The sequence below is a fragment of the Fulmarus glacialis genome, unplaced genomic scaffold, assembly GCF_000690835.1.
Source record: "Fulmarus glacialis isolate BGI_N327 unplaced genomic scaffold, ASM69083v1 Scaffold16884, whole genome shotgun sequence".
In the NCBI taxonomy this organism is placed as follows: domain Eukaryota; kingdom Metazoa; phylum Chordata; class Aves; order Procellariiformes; family Procellariidae; genus Fulmarus; species Fulmarus glacialis.
The window spans coordinates 1-17,895 of record NW_009210067.1 but is presented as its reverse complement, the minus strand read 5'-3'; the positions used below and the strand labels follow the sequence as shown (position 1 = coordinate 17,895).

The following is a 17,895-nucleotide window of genomic DNA, read 5'->3' as shown; positions in this document are numbered from 1 at the left end:
AATAAATAGATTTCACCATAAAATTTTTTATATTAAGTATTATTTGTTTAAAGGCTTGCATTTCTATACATGGGGTTCAGAATCTAGCACCACCTTTCTGCCCAAAAACGGGGCAGAAATTCCCTGCAGAATACTGCCTATTCCCAGGGAAATTCTCCTGCAGCCCCATGTTTCATAGCAGAAAGCAGAAAACAAATAGAAGCTGTGTACTATGTACATGCCACGAAAAAAATCCATCTGTGAAAATTAACACTCATGAGGACCCCCAAGGCCTGGATCCCAAAAAGTGGGCAGTGACAGCAGCTGCACACTCAGCTGCTTCTGACAGTCTAAGCCCAAGTGGCACCCAATTGAGAAAGAGCTGAAGCCCAGTTAAATGCTGGACTAAAACACCTCAAGTGCCTGGAGGGGCCTGGGTCTGGGGAAGTTTGCCACACGTGGGGCAGCTCTGCTTGCGCATTCCTTCCGCACCCACCTCCTGCACTTTCTGCAGAAGGGCCACGATGTTAGTCCTCAGCTTCTGTAGCTTCTCCTCTGTTTCCTTCAGCTTTCTCTCTGAGTTGCGGAGGTTTTCTTCACAGGCTTTGGCCCGGGTGTCAGCGCGTGTCTGATATGAATTGCACAGGTTCTGCAGACCTACCTCATACTGTTTGAAATATTCTTTCTGTAGAAGACAAAACACAACAGATGACACGTTAAGAAGAAGCACCAAGCATCAAGAAAACCCCAGCACTCGCAACTGGAAGAGTCCAGCTACTGGCACGCTGTGACCGAACACCACCAGCCCAACACCACGCCCCTGCACACCCTGCCCGCTGTCTTTACTATGCTCACATTTACATTTCTGATTTGCCTACTGCAGGCAGCACAAAAATCACATGGGTTTTCACATTCCTCAAAGACCAGAACTGCAACAAAAGCTGCCTGAATTCAGATTAAGGATGCAGCATGTTTTAAAAAGCCTAAAACCACAGTTATGCTGTAGAAACATCTGACGGCCTCCGTATGCAGTGAGTTTCCTTAGTATAGACCACCCAGACAACACAGCTTATTACTGCGAAGTAGGAACATCTACACTTGCAGAAAACTCCCGACAAGACCAACATGTCCTGTGTAAGTAGCAGGACCGGTAACTCAAGCAGACGCCTGAATTAATAGAGAGAAAAGAGGAAGAGACAAGAGAGACTGCCAATATATACATTGCGAGTGAGGGAGTAGGGCACTTCGAAGACTACCAAATAAGCAGTGGCTTTTGTCATTTGGTCATCTGTAGGTGGCTTTTGTCACCTACAGATGCCTCCTGAAAAGGTCTCACTTTGTGGTATGTCAGAGAGGAGACAAGTCAGAAAAGCCAGTACCATTTCTCCACATTTCAGCCTGCACTGGACCTTCCAATACCAGCATGCAGATACTGGTACAGGCTCAGCCCCATCTGTTCCTTGCTCAAATAAACGGAGGCCACAGCAAAAGCCTTAAGATGTACACCTGACTCACAGGCGGTCAGCCTGCTCACCTGGCGAAGTGTGAGGGGGGTTGGCTTCCCTGTTCTCTCCCATTTTTAAGATTGCCTCTGTATAAGTTAGATTTATAAGCCTGGGGGCAAAACGAACAGGTATGCCTACATCCTATTTCTACAAACCTCTAACCTGGCCTCTCTTTTTAAAAAGCTTAACAGCAATGGACAAGAAGTTAGGATAGTAGCAGCCAACAGCTTTCCCACACAGATGTATGGTAATTAAAAAAATCCTCAGTCAACAACTGTCAAAAGACCTAAGGCATATTTCAGAGGCTCTCATTCTCTTTCTCAGCTATGTTAGTCTGCTAAGGATCCAAATAACCTTTTGAAGAGTGCGATATTGCATCAACAGGATGTACACTTGCCATAAGAATGAAATGTGCGTGGGGAAAAACCCCAAACTTACTTTTCTAGAAATACTGAACTCACCAAGGGAAACGCCAACAACCCTTCCGAGCTCATGGAACTCAGCTCCTTCTTGGAGATAGGAAAATTGGGAGGTAAGAAGTACCGCAAGCAATTTCTATGCAGGAAAGAAAAACACAAAGCCAGAATTGGGAGTTTAAAAGATAAAGCAATCAGACTGCAGCAGCTCACAAAAACTGCAGTGAACCCACCGAAGGATCTGGACGAGTAAGTCTACTGTTTTTTGGCTGCTGCTGGGACCAGTGGTGTCTGGCTCAATTCTGACACAGTCTGAGGTAGAAGGTTCAGCCACAACCACCTCCTCTTCCTGCTGCGTATCTGGAGCCTGGTACTCGGGAGAGGGAGGCTTCATCAACCTCACATCCTCACTGCCCTTCTCTACCCTGAAAAAAAAAAAAAAGGGAAAGTCAGGTATCTTTTTCTACATTGGCCATATCTGAAACACTGTTAACAGCTTCATCAGAACCTGTACCCAGCTGTCACTCTGAGACTTCTAGATCACACAACAGCTGCCTCCACAGGAACATCACATCAAAGCGATGGGCAGACTGTATGGAGTCTGTCATGCTCATTCCTTACAAAGCAGCTAGACAGTCCTGAGCACACACATGCTCCCTGACATGACAGCAACATATTTGTCTTCAGCATCTATGGAAGTAAAATGGGGTCTTCCTCCTAAAAGCAAAACAAGCCTCCAAAATCCAGTAGCTAGAGATAATTACCAGCGATCCCTTGGTGTGGTGTCTGTAGGAACATAATCAAACTTAACCTTCCAGCGTACTGCATGCTTGCCCATTTCCACAGCTGTGACACGGCCTGTGAACCACTCCTTGTTGACACGCACTTCCACATGCAGCCCTTTATCTGCAAGGAGGACGACAGTAAAGATGTTTGCAAACATTCAGATGCTGGGGAGCACATTCTGCATGAGCTCCAGAGAAGACAGCCACCCTCAGCAGGGAGCAAACCTAAACCTGTGACAATTTCTTCAAATGGTAAACCATAAAAACACTACTGTCACACAGTTCAACTCCTACTTAGAAACTTTAAACTGCAAGGAAATCACATGGCATTTTCATACAGAAAGTTCCTGATGTACTCCGGGCTGTTTGACATGGGCTTTCCAGGCTCATGTTGGCCACCAGGACAATTTGCCATGTGTTACTAGTGGGTCACTTTCCAGACAACTCCTTGGGAACAAGCTGAAGAAGTGCTCTGCTCTGGCAGAAGGTACAATATCATTCTGCCTGTCATCTTTCCTGGGGGTCTGTCAGCCCCTCTTCTCTCACAGCAGGCCTAGATACAGTCCTCAGCATTTCCTAGCTAATGTAGCTCCACGATCCATTCAGTTAGGAAGGGTGAGTACGACATCAGTCTACACCATGCAGCCAAGCATCACACCCGTTAACGTGACGCAGCCCTCAGATCTTCCCGTGCCACAATTGCCTCTTATCTAATCAAGGGGTTCCTGGCCAAAATGTTTTATGTGAGTTAGAGTCATCTCGAGGATACACTAATTCTTATTTTAAAAAGCTCATTAATGAAATCACACGTTTAGCCAGTGACTCTAGTTCTGCAACAGTACTTTTCCACTGTGTTAGACACCAGAGGCAGTTAAAGGGTTCATTTCTTACCTTTCTGAGCTTTCTTCAGTTCAGCCAGCTCTTCTTCCCCAGCACTGTCTGTGAGCTGTGAGCAGAGAGAGCTCAGATTAGCTGCCTCCCAACAAGATTATAAACACTTGACAAATACCTTCTGCTGGGGAAACCACTGCACTCTCACCTCTACCACCACCTCACTGGAATCCTTCTTCTCTTCTTTCACTGCCACAAATTTGCCCCGTTTTGTCTTCTCCTTCTTGTGCTCCCCCTCCTCCTCAGACCCGTCCTCTGTAGTGTTCAAGGTCCTCTTCCGAGTGGTGGAGGCCTGTAGGAGGCAAACAAGCTCTAGCTATTATTCCAGCATGCTACCAACCAAAACCTTCTTTCAGCCAAGTTAAAAAAAAGAAATGCTCAGCATCCAATATTTGATTTGATAGTTAATTAGCTTTTCCAGAAGATTTTAGCAGGTGCTACATGATCATGCAAATGCTCACCCTGCCACTCCACATTCTTTTTTTCTGGGGAAACAGTCTGGTCTAACAGGGAAGAGATGAAACGAGTCTTCACGAGGGGTGTAGAATGGCACCCTAACCCAAGAGTAAAGTAAAAGTTATCTTGTCCTGTGCAGGGACTACAGTGCAAATCCCATATGACAGAGCAAGACAGGCTATGCAGAATAGTAGGTAAGGAGCTGACAGTTTTCATCCCATCGAGTCTCACCTGTGGGCATTTGACAGTGGCAGATTTCTTTAGTGCTGGCACCTTGGCAGCTTTTGGACTGGGTGTCTCACGTGGGCTTTTGGGGTTCTGCAGGACAGCAGAGGGTGGTTTTGTTGTTGTACCTGGTTTGGCAAGAGTTTTTAAAGCGCTATTAGACTTTCCAGCTGTCACAGTGTGCTGGTGTGTCCTGGAAGTGCTGGCCTCCTCCTTGGAGAGCATGCTTGCTAGTTTGGGAGTGCTGATATTTGGCCAAACTGAAGAGCTCTTTTTCAGCTGACTGATGGACTTGGGAAGAGGCGTAGGTGGTGGTGGCGGTCTGCTGGGAGCATTCTTGATTACATCAGGTAAAGGAGGAGATCGTGGGCGCTGAGGTCGGATCTGTGACTGGGTGTTCTGAAACAAATGAGGGTAACAGAGAAAGGATGGAAGAGTTGGGCACTGCTTTTCAGAGCAGCTAAGGATAGCACAGAAGAGTACAAAGCCTGCAGTGGTATCCCATTTACCTCCCCTGCAGGCCGTGTGGTCACTTCTAGAGGCAGTTTCTTTAAATCCGCTTGAGATCGAATTGGAGTGGTTTTCTATTTAAAAAAAAAAAAAACCACAAAAAAAAATCAGAAAAGCCATCTTTAAAAGCTCTCAGGGTCTGCCTGAACCCAGCCCAGCAAACAGTTTTCCAGTTTAAAATCAACAATTATAAGAAGGTGTGTTCTGTGTCCTTCAAGAGACATCCCTTCATCCGAACACCAGCAGTCACTCCCATTTTCCTAGCAGAAAATGAAATGCAAGCTGAGATGTTTGTTTTCTGTTATTAAAACAACCCCTACCCCATGAAGGAGCACAGGTGGCATTACAGGCTGAGACAGACATGACTCAGCATCAGCCAGTTGCACTAGGAGGTCCCTCAAACCTGCTGTGGTTAGCTGGAGACCTCCAGATTCACCTGCAGAGCTTCCAGCTTCTCCTGCTGTTGGCGGATTTTCTCTGTCAGTTGCTTCTGCTTTTCCTCCTGTGATTTCAAGTCTTTCTTCAGAGTTCCCAGTGGTACCTTCTGCTTCTGCTCTGCAGCTTCACATCTAGCATGAAGGGAATGCAAGACAACCTCAGCAACAACAGCAGAACCTGCACTGTCACACACACAGCACTGTCCTCCCCTTACCCCATCCCAAATGCAGCAGTAAAACCACTTCTCTTTCTGCAGTAGCCACAATCTCAAAACCAGTGGTTTTCTTCTTGGCAAGCACATATATGATTTAAGGATCAAAAGCACAGTTGTTAAAAACCAAGCCATTTACGCTGGGAATTACCAATTCAGAGCCCAGGAGCTAAACAAAGCTTAGGAACAGCTGCGACTTGTTTTGTATATTGTTTCTGTACTCTGGACTTTTACAGCAACTTTCCTTCCTATCAACTTATGTCTTCATATCAATTCCTCTTTTTACAGACTTCCTTTCCATTTAGAAAGGAAAGCTTATTACCAGTAACCCATTGTCCTGGTTTCAGCTGGGATAGAGTTAATTTTCTTCCTAGTACCTGGTATAGTGCTGTGTTTTGGATTTAGTATGAGAATAATGCTGATAACACACTGATGTTTTAGTTGTTGCAAAGTAGTTGTAGTGCTTACACGAAGTCAAGGACTTTTCAGCTTCCCATGCTCTGCCAGGTGCACAAGAAGCTGGGAGAAGGCAGAACCAAGACAGTTGATCCAAACTGGCCAAAGGGATATTCCACACACAGTCATGCAGGGATGATGTGAGACAGGAAAGCAGCAGTACCAACACAACTCTTGCACAACAGAAGAGATCCAGCTGACTCCTACACTGCCTTGGAGCCAAGCCGTTAAAAACTTCCTGCACGTGGGAGTCTTGCAGATAAAGGGAGGACCGCGCTCTCGTCATGGATCACACAGAGCTCCAAGAGGCTGATGAGAGATGATCTCTGATCCTGAGCCTGCCAACTGATGGGATATCCCCTAGTCTGCGAGATACATACTGTGATCAGCTTTGTCAGCGGAAAGAGCACAAGCAGTTTCTCCATCAGCCTCCTCTCAGCTGAAGCACTGCAGGGGAGTTTTTCATAGAGTGATTACTTCCTCAGCTAAGAAAGTATCTGTCATCACTGCAAAATGACTGCCTGACACCAAAGCTGCAATTCCCAAAGATAAAGCTGAACAACTGGCACCATACACAAGTTTCCCAGCAGAGAAATGCCATCTTCTATGCCATTGAATGGATTGAGGCTGAAAACATTTTTAAGCTGTATCTTACAGCACAAGAAAGTATGAAAATGCCCATTAGTTCTGCCGACAGCAAAAAATTAAGACTACTCATGACATTCAAAACCACAGATTGCATCAGTAGAGGCAGCAAGTCAGAAAAAAGGAATTATCTTTGTAGTCAGAATAGTCTGCAACTCGGCACCAAGACTTTAGTGTTGCTCACGGAGCTTTGAACCAGAGAGTCATCTTCAGCTGGTGTTTCAGCCATGAGTCCAAACGCCATTTAGGACCCAACTGGATTTTAGATAGGAAAAGGGAGGAGAGCGAGCCTGACACTGAAGTGTGACATAGGCACGCTGCCTTCTCTGTGACAAAGTGAGCAATGGTGCCACTTAGTGGCCCCAACTTAGCTGACCCCAACATAGACCGTGGCATCGGAAGGGGTGACTGCTTTACATGACAGAGATGGAGAAAGGCATTCAGCTCCCATGATCCGGGACAACGTGCCACCAGCAGAAACTGAGGTATAGGTGGACAAATTAGAAGGGTGGGGAACAGCTCAGTGCCAATAGTGGACACAATGCAGGCAGACAATGCTGAGGCAGCCAAAACCACCACGTGGTCTTCTGATGCCAGGAGAGAGACTGAACATCAACTCTGACAGTGCTTCATCTTCAACTTGGCTGGAGGAGATTCTGCACAGACCCTCATGGCGCACAAGCTCGAGGCCCCCTACCTATGGTGGCAACAGCAGTGCTTCCCAAATCCTCAGTCCTCCCTCAGACAGTACAAATACCTGGAATAGAACAGCTAGGGCACATGGTCAAGACATAGAGGTGAAGGTGTCCAAACCCATGGCACAAGGACACAGCAAGAAACATCAGGCAGTAGAGCACTTGGAAGGGAAGTTCAGAAGTGCAGTGACTGCAAGGAAGCCCTGCTTTCTACTGGCACCAACCAAGCCAGAGGAGTGATAGTGCAACGTCTGTAGATAACCTTCTGCCTCGTGTAAAAGGACACAACTGCACTCACTGTTGGAAAGTGCACGTGAGCCTACTCAATCCAGAAATATTCTGGAGTTATCCTCACAGAGTAAGACTCTTGAGATCCCTTCAAAGAAGCTGAAATGACCAGAAGCACTTCACCTGCCCTTTCCCACCTACCTGCAAGGGGGATGTGGGACGACACCATGCGTGCGCACATTGCGGAGGCACTCTAACTCGCTCCAACCAACATCCCAACATGTTCTCACATGAAATGCAGCCAAACCCCTCCAATTTTTCAAGGTTTTGCAAACACAAAATTTAAACTCTTTCATCAGTAAACCAAGTTCCTGTTAGGTTACATGATAAAAAAGCTCGTCTGCACATACACAAGAGAGCACAAAGACAGCGGGAGGTGGGGGAACCTGAGTAACATCCTTCCTTGGCTACTCCCAGGCCATCCCAGGAGCCACCAGCCCATCCAAGGCCCATTTCCACAAGCCCAGAGGCCCAAAGGCAGCTCAGGGAATGCAAATTCCCTGAGGAACAGATACCCCATTTGGGGGGGTATCAGTCCCAGGGCTCAGCCCCAGTGTCCAGTCAATGGGAGCAGCTCTCCGAAGCATCTTTTGGACCGATGGGAGGAACAAAAAGTAGGTAAAGGAATGGATTGAGATGATCTGGGAGGAACAAACATGGGAAAAGGCTAAAAAGGGACAGTTGTACATAAACAGTTGGCCGGTCAGTACACTTGTCTTTGTACTAAACTCCATTTCTAACTATTTTTCTGGGCAAGGGGCGCATGTGTGTATGGGGGTCTGAGTGCCAGCAGCTGGAATGGGACCGCTGGTCGCAAGGGCCCATGTGCCTGGGTGCCACCAGCTGCAGTGATTGCAGGCGTGCACATGAACGTGTGATTCAAAGCAAACGTCGGGCCAGACGAGCCAGCAAGGAGGTGTCCTGGGAGCAAGGGGAGGGGGTGTCTAAGGGCAAGCCCTCAGGAGCTGACTACTGGAGGGACTGGGGAGTCCTGCCCGACTGCTAGAGACGGGTTTGGGGGTGTAGGCAGAGCTGTGGGTGCCTCTGGGCAGGAGGCACCTGGGAAGAGCAAGGATCCAGATCCGCTACGAGATGGAGAGTGTGCCCAAGGTGAGACACTGGGAGGTCTGTAGTGTGTATGTGGTATCTTTGTCCATGTGAGGAGGTCTGTACCCCTCACCCCCTCGGGGCTCATCTATGCCAGTGCAAGTAACCAGAGGGACGAGATCCCAGGACCAGATACGGACATAAGTATTTCCACTAGTAGTCCTTCATCCTGATCAGCCAAGAGGGAAGAGGATGAGGCTGCTGGTGCAGTTTGCGTGACGGCTGCGCGTGTCCGCCTGTGTTGATCTGCATGGCTGGACATGTATACATGCATGGTCTATCTGTGTTTGTGAGTGCATCTACCAGCAACACATTCCCAGCCTCGCTACTGCTTCCACCTGGGGGGCTGCAGGTGTGGCAGCCTCTTCTCGGGCTTGCAGATTCGGCCCTGCCCCAGCAGTTTAGTCGGAGGACATCCTCAGCGCAACCACACTCTTCGTAGCTCCGCACCAGGGCACAAATACATGGAGCAACAAGGAAGTTAGCATCGGTATTCTTCCAATGACAGGTGCCAAAAGGAAAAAGCCAGAAAATCAATACTTTCCAAATATCAGTCAACACTTCTTTGTAGCCTTTTCAGCCACAGATGTTAAAATTTTTATTCCAATTAAAAGTTACTACCTGGATTAATTCCTTTTCTCTTTAAACACTGAGCCAAGGCACCTAAATTACAGCTGAGCAGCTTCATACAACAAAGACAAGAATCAGCTTCTAGCAGTGTCTCTCTCCACAGAGAAAAGCAGCCAAGAGCAATCATTTTCCTCATTCAAATAAATTACTAGATTCTACCTAAATTTTATAACTGTGAAACACACCGCTGGTAAATGAATCAATGTGTTGCTCCCTCAAGTGTGCAAAATGTCATTCTTGGGCTCACTGCAACTCAGAGGTGTTGCTGCAGTTTGCGTGTCTAATGGGTTGGAGCTATAGTAGCAAAAAAGACAATTGCAAAGACTCCACTGAACATGTACTGCTCCCAGCCTGCACTTATGACTATTCTTTAATTGCTGTCTACGCTACCTACATTAAAATTAACATGCACAAACTAATCATATTTCCAGTGGCAGTGCAGAAAAAACATAAAGGAACTTAATTTCACCAAATCAGTGGTTGAGGTTGGAGGGGCCTCTGGAGGTCATCAGGTGCAACCTCCTGCTCTGGCAGGGTCACTCAGAACAGGTTGCCCAACCTCCCTGGGCAACCTGTGCCAGGGCTTGGTCACCTTCACAGGGAAAAAGTGTTTCCTGAAGTTCAGAGGGAACCTCCTGTGTTCCAGTTTGTGCCCATTGCCTCTGGTCCTGCCACTGGGCACCACTGAGAAGAGCCAGGCTCCGTCCTCTTTGCAGCCTGCCTTCAGGTACATTGATGAGATACATCATACATTGATGAGATCCTGAGCCTTCCAGGCTGAACAGCATATACTGGTGCCTGGGGTTGTTCCTCCCCAGGGGCAGGACTTTGCGCTTCTCCTGGTTGAACCTCATGGGGTTCCTGTTGGCCCATTTCTCCAGCCTGTCCAGGTCCCTCTGGATAGATGCACGACCCTCTGGCCTATCAGCCACTCCTCCCAGTTTGGTATCATCTGCAAACTTGCTGAGGGTGCACTCTGCAATTTGTATATTGCGCAAATGCCCACCAACATGTCAGTTCCGAATACATACATCATCACTACTTTTTTACAGACTGTGAGCACAGCTTAAAGGTACAGAATTACTGCCTATCCCTCCAATCATTCTCAAAGAATAGACGACCAGGAAAAAAAACCAAAAACCACGTGCAGATAACGCACGCTGCAGAAAAGTCTTTATATTAACTGATTCTTACCTGTCTTGTTCAGGATCAGGGTTCATCGAGCATACCCAGCTATCAGGGTAATTCTTCTCCACTGAACTCAGCTGGAATGGGAGAGTCCGCCATTTCAGACATACATCTGTTAGACAAACAATTTGCAAGTCAGAAATATACAGCCTGAGCCACAAAATCATTTTTTTCCATAGCACTTCTCAAGCCCATTTAACACCCAAGGACCACAACAATTTCCAAAGTATATCCAAAGACAATAAGACTAACGGCCACAAAAAAAAAAGTGAGACAGCCACAGGATATACTGAGTCAATTATTGCTTCATGCTCACAAAATGCTTGGAGGAAGACCTCAAATGTTGTACGAGGCATCCATAAAAAGAATCTGATGAAGTCTGGCATCAACCAATACTAGAGGATGTCACATACACTGCTGCAATGACAGCACGTACTGAACAGCCAGTCCTGAAATCACTGCTCATCTGAGAAGTCAGGCTGTCTCTTACTGATATCAACACAAAACAAGTCAGAGATTAATCCACTAAAAAAAAAATTATAATAATCTAATAAATTTTAGATGAACCAGGAAGACAGATTTGGCTTCCAGAGCATTGCTGGCCTACCAAGAAATCAACAGCTTAAAAAAAATCAAGTTTTGCCAAGAAAATGCAAACATTCTTAAATCAGGCTCTGGAAGGATGTCAACAGCAGAGGACAAGAAGAATGACAGGAAAGCCCCTCCTCTTTGGCAGGAATTGGAAAGGACTAAGAAAACTGTCAAGGCAGGAGAGCCTAACAAAATAATTCCACAAGACTGGCCTCACATTCCTTGCTACACCCTCATCCCCAAGTCCTGTGGGGAAAATGAGGTCGAGGGAGTTTGGTGTCTCTCTACTAAGAGACAAAGCGATTGTCTTGAGATCTCCCTTACCAGTAAGGGCTTAGCCACACCTGTTTAGAGGTGCATGAAGAGAACTTGCATTAAATTTGAAAGTTGACTGTAAATGCTTCCCTTCTGTGCTCAGACCTAGTACCTACCAGCCAATGCATCAGAATACAAATTACTTGGCCACTTTCCATTGCCTATGGGGAAGTTTCAGATCTTATTCTAGTGTTGGGATGGGTGGCTTTGGCCAGTTCCAGTTCATATGACATTTCTAAGCCCATTCTCAACATTGCTACTGGCCACACCTGCCCCTTTCTGTGAGGGCACCTGAAGAACATCACAGTTAGTAAACACTGCAGGAAAGGAACCTTATGCCAAGATGTCTAAGTGTATCATCAAGTGCAGACAAAGGCAACTCACAGAAGGAGACAAGCCCTACAAGGGGATAATGATAGTGAAGCTCATGTCAAATCTCCTACCCATCTAGCTGCCCACAACTGCAGCCAGGAGTACCTCCCCACTTCCTCAGGGAGGACCAGCCTCCTAATTGCAGCCTGGTCGGACGCACCGCACTGAATCGTGGTAGGGATCTCCATGGCTCTCCGGCGTTTGTAGCGCAGTTCACTAGATGGAGGCTGGTTCCAGTTTGCTGACAAATAACCAAATTCATCCCAGAACTTGATGATACCTCTCTGGGCTGGAAAACAAACAAGCCCCCGCTCAGTATGGAGCCATTACCACAAAAATCACCACTTGCACTCTTGGCTGCCCTCCCCCTTAACTGCCTTCCAGCCACCAAAGTTTCCCCTTCCAGCTCTTGGTAATTGTGAAGCTTCATTACCTATAGCAACATCCTTCCAATACTGAGCCAAATGCTCTCCCATGGCCTTCAGCAAGTGTCGATACTCTTTGGCATCAGCGAAGTCTTGTTTATTATGGGTTGGCTCCAGAACCAAATAGGGCACATCCACCACGCCTACCACTCCACCACATGCCCTGGAAGAGGCACACACAGTCACAAATATCATTAAACTACCAGGTCGTTGTTCAGAGAAACGATATTGAAAATAGCAGGTTACACACACACACACTCACTCACCCACCCATTCCTGCAGCAGTACTGGCTTTAATTTATCAGCTTTCTAAATCAGACTCGAGCTGGCATGCAAAAAGTAAGGTGGGCTCAAATATTTGTATTTGCTTTCAAGACCTATTCTCCCTGTCCCTAGAATGAGGCAGTATTGCTACCAGTATTCATCAGCCCCAAATGCCACTATTGAGCACAAAAGCCTCATACTGCCGCAGGTATGACCAAAATTTGTGTAGAGAACTCTCTATCAAGAAACCAGGAAAATACTGGGCAATATTAAATATAATTTATTTGTCAGAATACAAATTAAAGGCTGACAAAATGAGTAAGCCTCATGCTCAGGAAGAATGATTAATGCAGAACAAAGTTATTTTGCACAGCCTGTTATATGTAGGAACATGCCACGCTTAAGCAAAAAGATGGCTGAAAAAAATCTCCAGGAACTCACATGCCACCTTCCAGCTGTGGGCCCACCTTCTCATACATCTTTATCAGTCGACTGCAGTTATAAATGAACATGCCATCCAATTCACGCTGCTCAATATTCACACCAAAGATAAAATTCAGTTCTTTGGGTTCCTTCAGTGCCCTGTAAGAGCATGAAACAGAGCCTCAGAGATGTTGAAAATAAAACTAATTATTTGCTGTCATTAGACAGAGGATATGGATATCCAGCACCTTTGAGCATTATGGGTTTACTAACACCTGTCGTGGAGTCTGCTATTTCTAAAAAACACAAAGCATTTGTCAAATGGGCATTACAACTAAACATGAACAAAATACAAAAACTTTGCAATACAGACACCAACTTAGGCTGGTCAGTATCTGTTCAGATAATTTAATTAGTCATTTGGATATGTTTTCTCCTTCACAAATGGATTCTGGGTTTTATTTCAGATCTACCTGTTCAAAAAAATCGCAGTTAACTAGTTTTATGAAAGTACTGTTAGGCACAGACTGGTCCTCTCCAATGCTATTTTGGTTTGTATTTTCCAGATGTAGATCCCTATGCTAGATAAAGCATGGAAATTAAGATTTTGATACAAAGCTACAGTCTTGATATCCAGATTCTGGGAAAGTTCTCATAATTACAAGTTTTACAATGCTATTACTCTAAGTTTGAAAGTTGGAAAATACAACACACAGCCCAAGCAGAGTTTTTTTTCTGGAAATGACAGGATAGCTATTTGCATGATTTCTACTTATCTGTGTAGCAGATGACTTCAACAAAAGTTGGCCTCACATATGTTTGTGAGCACATACGGATTTCTGAATCTGAATCTTTGATTAGCAGTAATTGTATCTCCTGCGATGCAGAAAGTCTCAAGAGATTTAGATCTCTCTACGTTATAAATCAAACAAAATCCCCGCGTCTCACAAACAGAACTACTGCTCTTTAACAGACTAAATTAAGTAGGTTCCACAGCTTCCATGAAATCTATGCTGAGGATTTTTCACAATAAGGATCCTCGGTTTCAGGTTGAAGGTATCATCAAATGTGAGGTCTAAACTTTCAACTATTGCAAGGCATAGTCTATACCACTGTCCTACCCACCCCTCTCATTTTTGACCTCCCTTATTTCCCACCCCCGCCCCATCAAATTCTTAGCACTCGTGGGCTTTATCCCAATTAGGAATTTGACTTCTCCTTAAGTTGAAGATAGTGGAATTCTTTAAAATGATCCGTTGACTGTCTGCTAGTATTAGATATTAAAAGAACCTGAGCTGTGCCTGCATGAGCACTGCACAATAAATAATCTGCAGATATAAGATGTAGGTGTGTCTTAACGGTCAAGCATCTCAAAATAAATCCCTGATATAGATTCATTTCATGTTAATTTTCTGTTTAAAGCCATCCTCTTTCTCACACAGATGTATAGGTACCCTGTAACACACATTCCTTTAAAACAGATGACTCTAAAATAAGTTACTAGGAAAACAACTGGAATAGCAGCTTTCAGTAATTTTAAATCGAAACCTTTGCCAAGAGGTGTTTAGAACACTTGCCAACATAGAAGCTGGGCTAGAATGTTATCCTTTTGGTCTCAGCTTATCCAGGTGGACAACTGTGATTTGAGAGCATGAGTAGGTGTGGCAAAACAGCCATCTCAGGGATTAATTTTCTTTTTCTAACTTTTGGAAAAGGACGTAGAGCCTTAAATTTCAACTAACAATGTGCACTCACCTACAAAAGAGGAAGGGCATCTCCTCATTTTTATCAGAGAGGACAGGAAGTCAAATTATCATCCAAACCATGGAAAATAAAGTGGTGGGCCAAAAGCCCAGGATTTTATTACTAGGACTTTAGTATCTGTCCTGTCCACTGGATTTATAACCTGACCTTACACAGGCTTTGGAAACCAGAAAGCATTTCTTTCATTGATGCACCCAGCACAAGAGAAACAGCAGAAAACTGTCCTAGGACATTCTCTGTAACTCAAGAGTTTTCTGAGAGGCTACAGAAATTGTTTCATACAGAAGTTTTCCTATCATACACATTTTTCAGGAATTTCTTTCGTTTTCTGGATAAAGTACAAGATTATGGAAAAGCCTGACCCTCTGAACTGTCTCTGATCACCAGTGATGAATGCAGGGACACAGGGAAAGTCATATGCCTGCCCAGAGCTGGCTGAGCACCCGGCAGCTCTCGCCCAGGAGCACACATGGCCAAGTCCAGAAATCCAGACAAAAGGCCTTTTCCTCTGCTGTTGGTTAGCTGTCACATACATCTATTTTCCTCATCATCACATACTTGAAACCTGACTAGAGATAACCTTTTGAGGTATCTACAACTGGGGTATTCTTCCAAACCAGCTGGTTTTCATTTTGTGGCCTACAAACCTTCTTAGATTTAAACAGAAAGAACCGCTGAAGAAAACTTGGAATCTCTCATTTCCAACTAGTCAATAAAGGGCATAGAGAAGCTATTTTCAAACAAACTTGTATTGTCCAAGTTCTTTGTTTGCTGTTCAGCTTTTTAAAAGGAAAAAGTATTTTGCCCATTGACAGGAAGGCCAGAAGACCATTCACAAAATTGTACTTTCTGCACTAATGTCATCAAAACCAAGAATTAAAAGACAATCTGTACATGGAAAAGTACATGGAAGCTGAAGAAAACAGCTTCTCCCAAGAGTTTCTGCATGCTTCAAATCACAGCTCTGGCACTTTTAAATTAAAGCTGTATTTATTTATTTATTTTTAGCATCTTAAGATGCGTTAGATATATCTCTGGCAACAAGTCTGGGATAGTTCTGACCTAAGCAGCCATGTAAACTAGCATGCAAAACAACTAGGTGGGAACAGAGACTTGGTATATACAAATCCCTAACTTTCTCAGGCTCAGCATTTGTTTTAAGAGCATTTGTTTGTGGTTACGACTTCATTTGTGAAATGCATATGACAAATTTGCAAAAAAACTTTACACAAAGAGTGAAATATTCCTGTGAGTACATTGATAGTGAAGTTAATTGCAACCAGATCTAAGTTAGAACAGTGTCTTGGGATTTCACAGCACTGACTATAACAGAACTTAGCAAGTTTTTAGAAAACATCTCTACAACTCTAAAAGCCATTTCACTGTAACTTGCTAACATTTGTTTGCCTCCCTGAATCTTACCTGCAGATGAAAAAGCAAAAGAGTAAAAAAAGCTGATGTGAAAACCAGGTAAACATCTACAGAAAACAAGCCAAATCCAAAGATGTCTTTCAGCAAGTAAGACGGGAACAGCAGAAGCAACCAGAATAGCAAACTCAATCCCCTTGGTTTAACAGCCAGGGCATACAGATATTTAATCTTTGAGCTGAACTGCTCCCTCCACCACACAAGCAAAGTAGGAGAGACATCTGAGCACGTGGAGTGAACAGCCTAGGAAAAACAGAGCTTTGAACCACTTTGCACTCACCGCTGCTTTGCATCCTTGATCCTTCTCTTGACATCAGCCTCCCGGCGCATAGTTATTGCAGAGTTTTGGACTTGACGTAGCGTCACCTGCAAACAGGCATCACACAGTAAAACTGCTACTGTGAAATTCATTAAATTAACTCACTTCGATGATTTTTGCCCCCTTCAAGAAGATCTCAGAAATATTTTAAATGTAAAGAATTCACAAATGGTGGAGGGTGACAAGCAGCATGCCTTTTCATTTAGGGCAGCACGTACGGCTGCGTTGTTTAAGCAGCTACACAGTTGCTTGGAAGAAAATGTCTAAATGTAACTAGTCTAAGGCAACTGAAACCAGAGGGTAATGGAGGCACAGGGAAACAGCCAGGATACCTGGATACTGTTGTTTCCATTAGATGCCAATAGGAAGTACAGTGATTTTAAGCTGGTGTCACTTGCTGACCCACCTGGCATCCCCACAAGCCCTCCTACTCAGCGGTGGGCTGGGTCTCAGCCTTGCCCCCATCAAGAGCCACAGCCCCACTGGGAGGAAGCAAACGTCCCCTCTCCAAAAGCCCCTGCCCAAATGCTTCAGAGCCGGCTGCACAGGCAGAGAGGGGGAACAGCCAAAAAGCACCCAATTTTACTTCTGTTCAAATACTTCACGTTCCCCTGGCCTCTTCTGCAGAGGCTGACATCAAACAAAGTGCCTGGGGGCTGGGGGTTGCCTTCCCACTCAGAATATATTGGAGGTTGTGGGCAGGGAAACGTCAGCACGCTTCCCACTTGGGCTGGAAGCCACATGTAGATGTTGAAGCACGTCCAGTGGTGATGAGACCACAGAGCTGCCTGAACGCTCTGGCAACTCACCGCCGACTGAAGTCGCCACCTGCTTAACCTACAAACCAGATGCTACCACTGGGTGCTGACCAGCCAGCACGGCTCCAAAGCCACCACTCTGAACCGTCCCTCAGTGCCTAAAACGTGACATGCTGCCAAAGCATAAGGCTCACCCTAGACTCCCGCGTGAGATCTCCTCCTAGGCGCAGCTCAAGGGCACGGGCTTTACTCTCCGCCTCACGAGCCTTCTCCTCCGCTGAAACACACAGGGAAAAAGATGATGTCAACCATTCAGTACAGACAGCGTATCATAAGGCATTCACCTGAGGAGACCGATTTCCAGAGAGCCTTTGCTGGACTGACATGTACAAGGGTACAAAGGTAACACAAAAAGGTACAAAACAAAATCTTACATATGAGACGGCACCAATGACATGCCATCTTAAACTTGCTCAGGGTTCGCAGCCAACACCGGCATAATAGCAGGGCTAAACTCTGCAAAAGCATGCTTAAAGGAAGGATCCATGAGGAAATTAGCGAGGAACTGGAAAGAGTAAGGATGCAAGTGGCCCTGCCTGCTCTGCCCGGAAGCGTGAAGGCAGCAAAAGGCTCTCACAAAACGAAGACTGAGCTCAGGCTTGAAAAAGAGTTACAAAGAGGTAATTTTCTTGCAGAGATGAAGGGAAAGGACTACTCTCAAAAATGCTTGTATCTTTGATAATTGCTAAATTTTGCCTGGAAAAAGACAAATCTGTGCTACACACAAAATATAGAATCATAGAATCATAGA

The 17,895-nt window shown here is 45.3% G+C and overlaps 1 protein-coding gene across 1 annotated transcript; it reads right to left on the bottom strand.

Annotated features, from left to right (window-relative positions):
* Window positions 1-475: 475 nt before the first annotated feature.
* Window positions 476-17,361, bottom strand: MORC2 (MORC family CW-type zinc finger 2; the record flags this gene model as incomplete). The annotated part of the gene is made up of 15 exons (XM_009577054.1): window positions 476-664; window positions 1,946-2,039; window positions 2,134-2,325; window positions 2,665-2,806; window positions 3,577-3,631; window positions 3,725-3,868; window positions 4,264-4,656; window positions 4,767-4,841; window positions 5,204-5,336; window positions 10,432-10,537; window positions 11,864-11,992; window positions 12,137-12,291; window positions 12,834-12,974; window positions 16,288-16,373; window positions 17,279-17,361. Coding segments are annotated over 15 exons (2,117 nt in total), but the record flags the coding sequence as incomplete, so codon positions are not given.
* Window positions 17,362-17,895: the final 534 nt, after the last annotated feature.